Source organism: Chenopodium album, chromosome 23 (assembly GCF_948465745.1).
Source record: "Chenopodium album chromosome 23, dcCheAlbu1.1, whole genome shotgun sequence".
Classification (NCBI taxonomy): domain Eukaryota; kingdom Viridiplantae; phylum Streptophyta; class Magnoliopsida; order Caryophyllales; family Amaranthaceae; genus Chenopodium; species Chenopodium album.
The window spans coordinates 39,072,706-39,085,047 of record NC_137856.1 but is presented as its reverse complement, the minus strand read 5'-3'; the positions used below and the strand labels follow the sequence as shown (position 1 = coordinate 39,085,047).

Below are 12,342 nucleotides of genomic sequence, written 5' to 3'. Positions count from 1 at the left end.
TTCGATATGGTTGGTTCGTTTTAGTTTGTAAATTGCTTAACACCGTCAACAAAATTTATCACCACCGTCAGTATTTGGTGTAATGGAAAATTATACCTTTATTACTTCACCACCCGACCCCCTGCCACCACCTACCCTTTCCAAGTGACCCACCATCCCTTCTGATCGGCAACAACCACCTCCCACTAGTTGGCAACACACCACATCCCTCTCAACAGCGATCCACCACCTTCTCCTTAGTGAGGGAGGGTAGTGGTTTTTAAATCAAAATAAAATTTGAGGTATTATTTGACAAAGAAAATTAAAATAATGTACAGTTTTTAAATTGACATAATATAAGGTGTTTCTAGTAATTTTTCCTTTACTTTCTTGTAATAAAAATAAGTTACAGTTCAGAGAGGGGATTCGAACCTGTAACCTATTAGTCTATCGTAGACAGTCAGATACTCAAATACATCTAGGTTATCGCTTTTTAAATTGAACTAATTTAAGAAATAATCCAAATGTCAAGAGGGAGCTGCATTTGCAAAATTGCATGCAAAACTTGTCAACTATACTGTAACACGTATCTCCCTTGATGCCACGATAACTTACCACCATTTATTCTCTTTCTCTATTTTCCTTCAAAACTAAGTTTACATCAGTTTGTGCTTGTTTACCATTTCTTACAATATTTCTACCTACATCAGTTGTGTTGAAAGTACTGAAAGATCATCGGAAAGTGTCTATATGGCAACGGAGCTGGCGGCGAAAAGCGTAATAGGGGTGACAGAGATGGTGAGGAACTCAATGGCAACGGAGGCGCCGTATGCCCCTGCGACTGCCGAGCGTAGGGTCCGTTCCGACTTGGATGTTTCCCTTCCTAAGCCTTGTATGCTTCTATCTCATTTTCCTTAGCTTTCTCTTTTTTTGTTAGTACACTTCTACTTGTGTTTCACTAGGACATACAGTCTTTTGTCGGATAAGAGTTTGATCACATATAAGCTCAATAAGGTTTCATCCTAAATTAATTAGTACGTAGTACATACTACATAGTAAAAGGTATTATTATGGCCTAAACTAGTAATTCGCAAGGCTTAAATGTTAGTCATTCATCTCTTATTCTTCAATATGTTGTGTTATTCATATAGTAGTATATATTTCTTCTTTCCTTAAGTTGTGTTGGACATGCAGAGTCTTATGTCAGATAAGAGTTTGACCACATATAAGTTCAAAGTTTGACCAAATATAAGTTCAAAGTTTGACCATATATTAATTGGTGTTCCACCCTGTTTACCCTTTGGGCTAATCCGGATTCAGGAATCAGTTCTGAGTGGTTAGTTTCTAGTCCCCTCAATTGTTGTTATGGGGGATTGAACACGGGACCTCCCTACCAAGTGTAGTCTCAATCATCACTACACCAACAAACAATTAATTGGTACAGTTTGATCACATATAAGTTCAGTAGAGTTTCATTTTTAAATTAATTAATGTAATACACACTACTTTGTAATAGACTACTAGGTAGTATGATGGTCTATTAGTAACTTACTAGGTTTATATGTTATTCATTCACCTCTTATTCTTCAATGTGTTGTGTTAGTCATCCTTCCCCTTTCCTTTGACATGGGACGATAATCATCAAGTCGCATTGCTACATATACGAAAGCATTTTGGAGTATACATTGTTTATGAAATAGTGCCCCAAAACCTTCAAGATGGGCCTATCTCCATTCAAATTATATGAGAGTAAACTTTGTGTTGTAAATTTGTAATCCAAAATGTCAATTGATGGCCTTTTTTTATATGCTGTGAAGATCTACCAAGAGCACTATCTGCACCTGATACAGACCATCCTAACGGAACACCAGCACATCATCATCAGGGACTCAGTGTTCTTCAACAACATGCTGCTTTTTTTGACCAAAATGATGATGGAATCATATACCCTTGGGAAACTTTCACTGGTAAATTTTTACTTCCGTTATTTGATACTCCATCTATCTCTTAAAGATTGTACATTTGCTCGTACCATTTAACTTTCTATGCTCTTCAAATTATGTCCTGACCTTAAATATTCTGAAAAAAAGTTTTGTCATTGAAGCAAATTTGACTAAATCTTATTTAAGGACCATATTATTTACTGTATAAATTATTGACTAATGAGAATTCGTGGTCAAAAATATAAAGTTTGACCCAAAAAATGTGGAGTGTAAAAATTTGTTGGGGACAGAAAGAGAGTGCTAAAAAAGCTTGTTTATATGTGGTTTTTTATAAGCATTCTACTTGGATGCATAGCTATACTATGGATGATCCCTCTTTCTTATTGCAGGATTACGCATGCTTGGATTCAACATAATTGCTTCCGTAATCATGGCTGTCGTCATTAATGTAGCGCTAAGTTGGTACACACTTGATGTAAGTAACAGTGTAATTATTTAAATTGTACTAATAAAAAGCTATATTACATGATGAGCTGATGATCAGCCTAAAACTGATAATGTCCTTTCATCGTGTATGCTCACATATGAAGGGGTGGTTTCCGTCTCCTCTCTTCCCAATATACATACACAACATGCACAGGGCTAAGCACGGGAGTGACTCCGGAACTTATGATACTGAAGGAAGGTACATTCGCAAATGAGCAAATCCTTTCAAAGAAAAATTTGTGTTTCAAATACATGTCATGTTAACGAAACCAAATTTGTAGGTTTGTTCCTTTCAATCTAGAGAACGCCTTCAGCAAGTATGCTCATACAGTTCCCGATAAACTGTCATTTAGAGAACTCTGGAGCATGACAGAGGGGAACAGGGTAGCATTTGACCCGTTTGGCTGGTATGCTCCAATTTTATAATTGAGCCCAGTTGTCTTGTAAACTTGTATGAACATATTGAGCAAGTTTGTGAACCTGTATGAGTTTGGTTTGGCATATTGCAGGATTGCGAGTAAGTTTGAGTGGGGAATGCTTTACGTTCTTGCTAGGGATGAAGAAGGTTTCTTATCTAAAGAGGCTGTGAGACGGTGTTTTGATGGCAGCTTGTTCGAGTACTGTGCGAAGATGAATATGGGTTTGGAAGGGAAGATGTATTAAGCGTTTCATAGATCATCTACTGTAAGGGTCCAGAAGCATCATCAGGAGTTCTTTTGCTTTTGTAGTTAAAACAACGCTGTAGCGAGAAACTGTGTTGCATATCTGAGGACAGTGATGTAATGCATGTGGATAGTGAAACTGCTTAGAGCATGCACAAGTTATTTCCATGTATATTCATTGCAAGTTGATTATCCTAGCTCTGAATCTTGGTCTCTATCTACTCGTCTAATACAACACTTATAACTGAGATTGTAGATGCTTAAACTTTCATCAAGACTGATTGGGCACCAGTAACAGATGACCTATGCTCAAAAAAATCAGAGCCAAATTTTGGACCTGAAACCATAACTCTTACTGACTAAGAGCCATCTTACAACTTAGGGGGCGTTTGGTTCACGAAATATAGGTATGAGGTATGGGTTTAGAATGACTAAAACCCATACCATATGTTTGGTTGACAAAAATATAAATTTCAAACCCTTATAAAAAGAACAAGTTTGCATTGCTACGTGACCTCTTAAATGAAAGAACTTGGGTGTGCATCTCCAATATTATGCGACATGCAAGGAGCAGAGTAACACATAGCCTCGTAAGTTCTCAAAAATTAAACAAGTAATACAGTCCTAACTCATAAGTTATTCAAGTTTTCCGATTTAAGGGAGTAACAAAAGTTAAAGTCGCAAGTTCTCCAAAATTATGCCCAAGACCAAAGACATGATAACTGGCCGGAGGGCTTCACTGCTTCAGAGATAAGTAGCTAACAAAAGATGCATATAGTTACCATGATAAATTCAACTTTGCCCAACAATCACCTTACTTGAGGTTTTCACATCACTTCATCAAGAAGGTTCTCACTATAACCAGTGGAAGGGGGGAAGAAATCATTCAATTGCACCTACTCTATGCTGCATCTTTTGTACAACCAAAACCAAAAAGATGGCACAAATTTGAATCAGATGGGTCTGTAAACAGATGGTTGATTAACATTTAGCAGACAAGTGGATTGCAAACAACAAAATGTATTTAATCTCTACTATAAATATCTTGCAAACTCACAAATTGACTTAACACATCCTACCAAACCGGCATTGTTCATTTATCCAACTACAAAACATTCAGAATTATAGCAAAACAAAATTGGAAACTTCTGAACAATATCTCTTAGACAATGGCATTGGCAGCACTGGCAATCCTTGGCCACAAATCGGCACACTCCTTTCCAATGGGACCGGTAATAGCAGATCCTGAAACACAGAGAGAGATAGATTAGGACTTGGATATATAAACAATTATATTGTAATCAGCAATAAGCAGAGAAGTAAACTTCATATATAGTAAAATCGTTGGCATAATAAGCTTTTTATGTTCTGTTTTGTTCAGAACACACCCACAGAGGTGAAGAAGTTTCTAATGCTTTACATCTCAGACAAATGTCATAAACATATTCACTGAAATGCAGCCATGTCAAAATAACAGAGAGTTCACACCTAAACACATCAACTCATCAGATGCTAGTCTCAAAACATTTGAGAAATGTTCTACGGCAACACTAGTCAATAGACTTTTTTTCAGTTTAACAAAAACAGAAAAGGGTTGATTGTGTACAAGTCGAAAGCTGTAAGAAGCAACTTGTACAACATTAATTCACAAGATTGTGTTGTGTTTTGGATCATTAATCAAAACAGCAGGAAATGGGATGTAGGGTGCAAAAGGTTCCATTGATAAACGGCAAGGGAAATCTTTGTGACAGAATTTTGATGATAAGGGAAGTTTACTTCACCTAATACCCAGTCCTCACTTAAAAAAATCTTTTTTTTTTTTTTTGAACCACTACATAAGCTGATAAGCATGTTACACATTCCATATAAATTCAGATTTCATGGAAATTGAACAGTCTACCACAATGCCATGAAATTCTAAACTACCATGTCAAATTACTCCCAAACTAACAAAGGCTCAAATATAGTCACACAGATCCGACATAAAATTCAAAGTTGGTGCAATCACATACCTTTCATTTCACCCTTGGGGTTGACAATTACTCCAGCATTATCTGTAATAGAAGCAAACACAATTGATTGTCAGCAAAAGGTAAAATTCAATTGAAAAGATTTTTAAAAAGCAAATCAATGCATTCAAGAGATATGATTTACATAAATAGGAACATCTAAAATTCATTGAGTCCCATAGGAAACAATGCCAATCAAACCCCTTTAGTTCTCAGTCACACAACTATATCATCTCCAAAATCCGAATTAAGTTCGCCTAACTACAACTAAATGGGAGAGATTATGAAACAAGCATAGAGTAAATTCATAATGAGATGAATAACAACCTTCAAAGTACATGAAGACACCATCCTTTCGGCGCCATGGCTTGCGTTGCCTCACAATAACCGCAGGCATGACCTTCTTACGGAGATCAGGCTTTCCCTTCTTGACGGTAGCCATGACCATGTCACCAACACAGGCTGATGGCAACCTGTTGAGTCTACCCTTAATTCCCTTAACGGAAATGATGTACAGGTTCTTTGCCCCGGTGTTATCAGCACAGTTCACGACGGCTGCCACTGGAAGACCCAGTGACATCCTGAACTTGTTTCCAGCACTTCCTCCACGTCCTGCATATCCCAAAACACCAACATCGAATCAACAAAAACCCTAGATTAAAATCTATCATAGTCTAACAACAAATTCTTAACAAATTCCCCAGAAATTTCAGCCAAAGTAGATGATACATGCATTCAGATAATCAAATCTACAAATTTATATAAACTGCGGATTCTCCCCAAGCTGCTAACTTTCCATTTCTTGGTACATCAATGTTATTATTCCCATAAATGAAACAAATTTCATATTAATTAAGCAAAAAGAAAATACAAAATTCATAAAAGAAAAATAATTACATTTTCATATTGGGGATTTAGAGAAATAATCAAACCCATTTGCGAAATTAAAATGGGGAGCTAAAGCAACACATAATTCATTGCATGATTTTGAAACAATAACAAATCAAGCTGCTAAAAACTGGAAACTTGATTCAATTTCAGCTCTACTTTTAACTAATTTAATCTAACTATATTCAACAGCATAAATCATTAAATAACAATCGAAACATCAGCAATTGAGGGAATTTAATGTTACAATTAAATAAAAAAAAGATCGAAAACGAACCTCGCTTCGACATGTTTGCCGCAGTAGAAGAAAAGAGAGTAACAGAGAAGAGAGGCGAGAAAGACGACGATTAGGGTTTATGAGGATATTTATATACCACACCCTTAAATTAGGGTTTCGGCTTCTTATTCTCACTTCTGCTGTTCTGGCTACATTTCCCAAAATGACCTTTTCCGAGTATATTTTTTTCATTTAGGAATATATTTTTTTTTTCATTTAGGAATTAAATTTTATTCAGTACGGAGTATTTTTTAACAAACTTTCATATGTGCCTGATTACACTATGGCCGGGGTTACTTACTCAAAGTTATTTGATCTGTCATGGATCACTTGGTTAGGGTATTTGGTCAAATGTTACTCAGTCGATCAAGAATTATTTGGTCAGGAATTACTCAATCGGTCAAAAGTTACTCGGTCAGTTAAAGGTAACAATTTTGATCAAGGGTTACCCGTATAGTATTTTTGGTGTTACCACATAGAAAGCGCAATGTTTTTTTTGTACTTTCAGTACTCTATACTAACACCAATGTTTGTACAAATTACTCCGTATAAAGTATAAACAAACATTTACTTCGTATCAATAGCTTCGAATTAATATCAAGCAAAGTTTGGTGGAGTTGGTGGGAAATTTACAATGTGACACTTTATTTAGTATAATTAACCCAGCCTCAAGGAAGGAAAGAGAGGTTAGGGTTTTTCCTTGATGAACCAAAGGAGGCCTAAGCATTTTGAAATTGGTAAGTGGAGTTGGTGAGAAGTTCACCTTTGAGGTCACATCTTTCAGAGTTCTAGCCCACTAACTACAAAATACTTGGGAGTATGGGGAATCCCTTACCTCTCCCTTCTACTCTCAAGCGTTGACATGTTATTGGGTTTATATGTTTAAGCTAGCAACAATAACAAGTTAACCCAATATTTTGAAGTTCTGATTTCAGATATGGTATATAAACACTTAAACCGAACCTAAATAATGTCAAGCAAAATATCTGAATCTTCCATTTGATCATTGACAACAAGTACATCATTCTTCTGAGTACAGATTAACATCACCAGCTTGTACAATTGACAAAAAAAAAAGAGTAAAAAGAGAAGACATTATACACTACTTATATTGAAGTGTTTAAGAACCTACTTACCCACACACCAATCAACTAAACACACAAACAATATTGCTAATAAATATAAATCACCCCTGTAAATATAAGAAATTTAAGAGCTCTAAAAAAATCGTGTATAATTAACCTAATTCTGATTTACCTGCAGCTATAAACACACATACAATGCTAATCTAGGTAGATCTAGAAAAAAAATGTTGATTCTTTCATGACCTTCACTCCTGTACATGTTTCGGACGCAAGCTTGGGCACTGAGAATGAATAATTGCCACTGCAATTGAAAAACATTGCAAAGCTGACAAAAAAGAAGGCTGGAAGCTGATGAAATACAAGCCTTCGCGTATGTTCACCATTTTTATTGGGGGAGTTATCTGAGCAGAGCCCTGAAAGAAAAGTAATGGCATGTCAGTTTATCTCGACAATTTTACAGGTGGAATGCATGATGATCGAAAGCATGGATATACAAAATTTTGAATCAAGAAGTTCAAAAATCATGCATATCAATATATCATAAATGGAGATAGAATATATTTATATAGCTCAGGAGATAAACTTTTGATCAACATGCATCTAAACACACCAAAAAACAAAATAATGTAAAAACTGAAAATCAATTAACAATTCAGCCTCTGCTGGAATATTCACGATTCAGGTTAATTTCATCTCGGGTCAAATACATAGAATAATGTGTAGTCTACTAAATGAAAATAAAAGCTCTTGTAAAACATGGTCAAAGAAAGAGCTACCAACAAGGTTAAAAAGGCCAGCAATGTTTGCAAAATTGAGTTAATATTAGTTTCCAATGAATTCAAGTAATTAACAAAATGCAACAAAAATCATATACAAAGTACATGATTAAATAAGCTAGTCATGTTTGTAACAATACGGGTTTATTTGTGTTCATAGGGCTTCATACCATACAAGGTTTATGTTATCCTCAGGTAGTTTTATATCAAGTTTTGCCTTCTTGTGTCTGAAATTACCAAATCTTATAGGAGATGTCATGTGAATGATGTGAGATATAGAAACTAAAAGGACAAATGATCACATAAAAAGCCATCTAATCCCTCTAAGCGTCTTAGCTGTCCATAAGCTAATGACTAAAAAGCCCACATGAGTAACACTAACCTAGAATTAAATCTTCTTAAGACATTCATCACCTACTTTATGGCATGTACTGTGGGAACCTTTGAAGAGATTCACTGAAAGATTTAGCCACAATGAGGTATATGCATAAAAGAGCATCATTTAATGGGTAAAAGGTCATAGCACACACCTCTGTGAACATCTCAAATGATTTGCAGTCCTCCTGTGCCTCTGAAGACGGCCAACCGTCTTCTCTTTTTGGCTTTGCCTTGAGGATTTTCAGAGGGCACCCGATGTCCCATCCACCACAATCACAGTTCCCACCTGATCTCCATCTGTCTATGAGATTAGTTGGTCCTCCGTTCCTCGTTCTTGGCCCACCGTGAGGACCAGCAGGTACTATAATATCCATACTCGTAGAACAATCCCCAACATTCCTCAGACAACATTCAGGAGAGGCAGAAGCTTCTGAAGAAGCAACATTTTGCTGGCTCCCAGCTTTCTTGAGAAAGTTAAGGCCCCAACCTCCAACTTTTTTCTTCTGATGGTCCTCTTCTTGTAGTTGGGATTTCACAACAACTGCAGCCATTTCGAGATTTGGTAAAAAATCATTTTCCGAAAGATCAGGTTTGCATTCTTGATATGAGTTGCAACATGCTTCTAACCCCTTTTCAGGAGAAAAATCTTCAGGAATAGCACTTGAGCCACCAAACAAAGAGGGGGTTCTCTGCTTAAATGATTGACCAGCCTTAAACACATCCATGACTTTCGACAATTTCCTACTTCGCCTACTGCTACGAGAAAAGGTATGAATCTCTCTTGTCTGATTTTCATTAGTACCAATGAGAACAAACTCAGTTTCCATAATTCTAGAAGTACTTGAAGAAAGAGAAAAGGCTGTTGAAACCTTCATCTTGCCTATTAAATCAGGCTCGCTGTCAGAGATATCATACATTTTGGGTCCAGTTGCTTTCAAATGAAAAGAGTAGACATAGTCCAGTGCCTTATCATTGGTTACCTCAACTCTCCATGCATTCGCCACATAAATTTCTTTCTGGTCATCCAAAGTGAAGGTAAAACGTGGAACTCCGTTGTCCCATGTAAAATGAAGCATTCCTTGAGAACCAGATGGAGAAAGAGAAGATGCAGAACACTGGTCATTGAGGACAGATACTCCACTTCTTTGTACAGAATCTGATCCATACCCCCGGTTCCTGAGAGCTGAGGATTCCTTTCCAGGCTTGCGAATGGGACTAGCAGTTAATCTGCTAGGAGAGCCTTGGTAATTTGAGGGAATGCCTTTTTTATCTTTAAACAAGGTATTACCTCCAGGTCTTGCATTATGATCTAAAATACCTAGTCTTTGAAACAAAGGGCTCCTCAATATTCTCATCATACTACTGCTTCCCATAACAGAACCAACAATATCTTCATCTCCAGAATTCAAATCTAAATCTCCAACCCCAACGGCCATTGGATAGTCAATTGCATAACTTGTCACATCTAAGGAACTTCTTCCCCCAGCTGATGCATGATCAGACACAAATCCCAAATCCAAAGAACCCAAATTTACAGATAGAGAACAAGGAGCTCCTTTCGACGCATTCATTTGCATGAGTTCCAAACAATGCTTCAAATACTTCTCATCTAAACTTACTACTTGCTTCGGGATTTTAACCCCTAAGCCACGATATCTTCTGTGGAACAGCTCTTGAAACCAGTTTTCACAAGTTTCTGACTGCATCAGCTTTAAAATTAGTGTCTTTCCAGGTTTTCCACCTTTGACCAAGGTCTGTGCTTTAGAATCCGACATGAACAAAGCACTTTGATCAGCTGACCCTTTGATACTGCTACAATACAATAGCTCTCCTTCATTTTGTTCGTCTTTGTATCTGTCAGCACAAGTGCGCTCCATGCTTAACTGCACTTAATCAAGGTCATTCGGGAATGACAAAGATGTCTCTCTTTTGTTCCCAACTGCACTAGTTGGGAAAACCAATTAAAGCCTAAATCCTTTATGCGTCAAGTATATCAAGTGAATCTGAAAATGCAATATCAAGTTGTTGCATCAGTAAAAATATTCAAGAAGATGAATCTACATTTAAGTATTTAACTATAGAACACATAACATAACACCAAAAACAAAGATACCAAAATGTTAATCAAATGCTAGTTCATTTCAAAACAAAACGACAGAGAACCACAGAAAAGTAGCAAAAGATTTTGAATGAACAAGCATGCAGAGATAGCCATGTAGCTGATTTACCAAAAAGCAAGCACTAGCCGGGCCTATATCCTCATGACAATTAGACAAAATTAACAAGCATTACCAAGAGACTTATAAAGATGGAATAAAGAAAAAGGATTATACCCATCTACAATAAATAGTCACATATACGAAGTACTAATTTAGGATGTTCAAAAAAAAAAAAAAAAAAAAAAAAAAAAGAAACCATCCCAAACATTGAATTGGTTTATAATTAGATTTCTCGGTATGACATGATTTAAAAGTGATGGAGCAAGGATGAACTATTATAACATAGGGTCTTTGGTAAAATCAAGTCATATCCTTAACTACGATGGATTGGGAGGATAATGTGACAACAAATTCCATAACTAGGGATTATTTCTGATTATGGGGCCAGAAGCCAGATCAGAGAGCAAGACATTCATAAAGGCAATACAATCAATTGGTCAGAAACAATCAAGTAGCACACAAAGGATGGCTAAAGGTCTCAAAGTATAGAATGATTTCATGTAATTGTAACTTGTAGGACCCAAAGCCGGATTAGGGAACACATTAAAGTAAACTAAATCATAAGGCAGTGCAAAAATGCAATCAGTAGAACAAAATTTATCAAGTAGGTCTCAAAACATGAATTATTTCATCCTGTTCGGAAGACCACATGCAATATACAATTCATCATATATTAAACAGTAAAAAAAAATTATTCAGCTGTTAAGGACCATTAATATCATAAGCAAAATAAATAATAACAACATATATACATGTATGGCCAGAAATAACAAGTATATAATTAAAACAAAAGCATATATAACAAATGGAAGATTCAGAAATTTTAATGCATAAATATGTCAAGTCTTCATAGTTACAATCCATTAATGCTCAATATACTAGCAGCATAATCGAATCTCGTCTACATAATTGCCCTTTGTAGCTATTGCTACACCAAGAACCACACAACAACAGCCAAACATAGCATGAAACTCAGATTTACCACAAACATACCAATCAAAAGAACAGCAACTAAGTCAAAAACTAACTTCAAGTCGTTTATCAAATACTAGTCAATAAAAACAGAACTAACAATCCAACTAAGGAAAAAAAAGCCCCAAAAAAATCAACATTAAAATGAAAATAATATAAATAAACAAAGAATACATCACAAAACAGAGAATCAAAACATTCCCCACTTATAAAAATCAAAACTTTAACAAATTACCTTGAGTGTAAGATCCAAAACCAAAAACCCAGATGAAAAAACCCAAGCAATTCCCAAAAAAAATCACAACTTTTTCATCCCTCAAACTTAAAAGTAACCGCCCACCACCTTCTCGACGAAATGCTCCAATGAAAAGAAACTGTTGAAGAAGAAATAGAGAGAGAGAAAGTGGAGAAGAAACTAACTGAAAATGGGTAATTAAGGTGCTAAAAATCGTAAGCCACGTTCTTAGTTGAAAACATACAATTTTATTTTTGTGCTCCAAAAAAAAACTAACTTGGAATCCAAAATTTCCAAAGGACCCACCTAATTTTATACTACTTCCGTCTTAATTAAATTGCCCTATTTTTCGATTACTCGTGTCTTAATTTACTTGTCTTATTTTCTCTTCTTGTGTTAATTTCACACCGTAACACCCACTTACCCACATTTA

The 12,342-nt window shown here is 36.0% G+C and overlaps 3 protein-coding genes across 3 annotated transcripts; 1 reads left to right on the top strand and 2 right to left on the bottom strand.

Moving 5' to 3' along the window:
* Positions 1-679: 679 nt before the first annotated feature.
* On the top strand, positions 680-3,242 carry LOC145608823 (peroxygenase-like). Its single transcript, XM_081664417.1, has 6 exons — positions 680-871; positions 1,797-1,946; positions 2,312-2,397; positions 2,513-2,607; positions 2,690-2,815; positions 2,918-3,242. Exons 1-6 carry the CDS (start codon positions 730-732, stop codon positions 3,069-3,071), a joined length of 753 nt encoding a protein of 250 aa, XP_081520543.1. The 5' UTR covers positions 680-729; the 3' UTR covers positions 3,072-3,242.
* Positions 3,243-4,032: 790 nt separating this feature from the next.
* Positions 4,033-6,403, bottom strand: LOC145607672 (large ribosomal subunit protein uL14). Its single transcript, XM_081663265.1, has 4 exons — positions 6,245-6,403; positions 5,407-5,691; positions 5,083-5,124; positions 4,033-4,315 (listed from the first exon to the last, which is right to left on the bottom strand). Exons 1-4 carry the CDS (start codon positions 6,255-6,257, stop codon positions 4,233-4,235), a joined length of 423 nt encoding a protein of 140 aa, XP_081519391.1. The 5' UTR covers positions 6,258-6,403; the 3' UTR covers positions 4,033-4,232.
* Positions 6,404-7,417: 1,014 nt separating this feature from the next.
* On the bottom strand, positions 7,418-10,444 carry LOC145608596 (uncharacterized). Its single transcript, XM_081664208.1, has 2 exons — positions 8,636-10,444; positions 7,418-7,742 (listed from the first exon to the last, which is right to left on the bottom strand). Exons 1-2 carry the CDS (start codon positions 10,358-10,360, stop codon positions 7,575-7,577), a joined length of 1,893 nt encoding a protein of 630 aa, XP_081520334.1. The 5' UTR covers positions 10,361-10,444; the 3' UTR covers positions 7,418-7,574.
* Positions 10,445-12,342: the final 1,898 nt, after the last annotated feature.

Bases quoted from the DNA above. Each gene is read 5' to 3' on its own strand.
- LOC145608823 (XM_081664417.1), top strand. From the start codon at position 730: ATGGCAACGGAGCTGGCGGCGAAAAGCGTAATAGGGGTGACAGAGATG. The intron at 2,398-2,512 runs GTAAGTAACAGT...TCACATATGAAG, and splicing joins TAAGTTGGTACACACTTGAT to GGGTGGTTTCCGTCTCCTCT. The intron at 2,608-2,689 runs GTACATTCGCAA...CCAAATTTGTAG, and splicing joins ACTTATGATACTGAAGGAAG to GTTTGTTCCTTTCAATCTAG.
- LOC145607672 (XM_081663265.1), bottom strand. The intron at 5,125-5,406 runs GTTGTTATTCAT...CTTCTATTACAG, and splicing joins TGTCTTCATGTACTTTGAAG to ATAATGCTGGAGTAATTGTC. The intron at 4,316-5,082 runs GTATGTGATTGC...TCTGTGTTTCAG, and splicing joins CCCCAAGGGTGAAATGAAAG to GATCTGCTATTACCGGTCCC.
- LOC145608596 (XM_081664208.1), bottom strand. From the start codon at position 10,360: ATGGAGCGCACTTGTGCTGACAGATACAAAGACGAACAAAATGAAGGA. The intron at 7,743-8,635 runs GTGTGTGCTATG...CTTTTCTTTCAG, and splicing joins CATTTGAGATGTTCACAGAG to GGCTCTGCTCAGATAACTCC.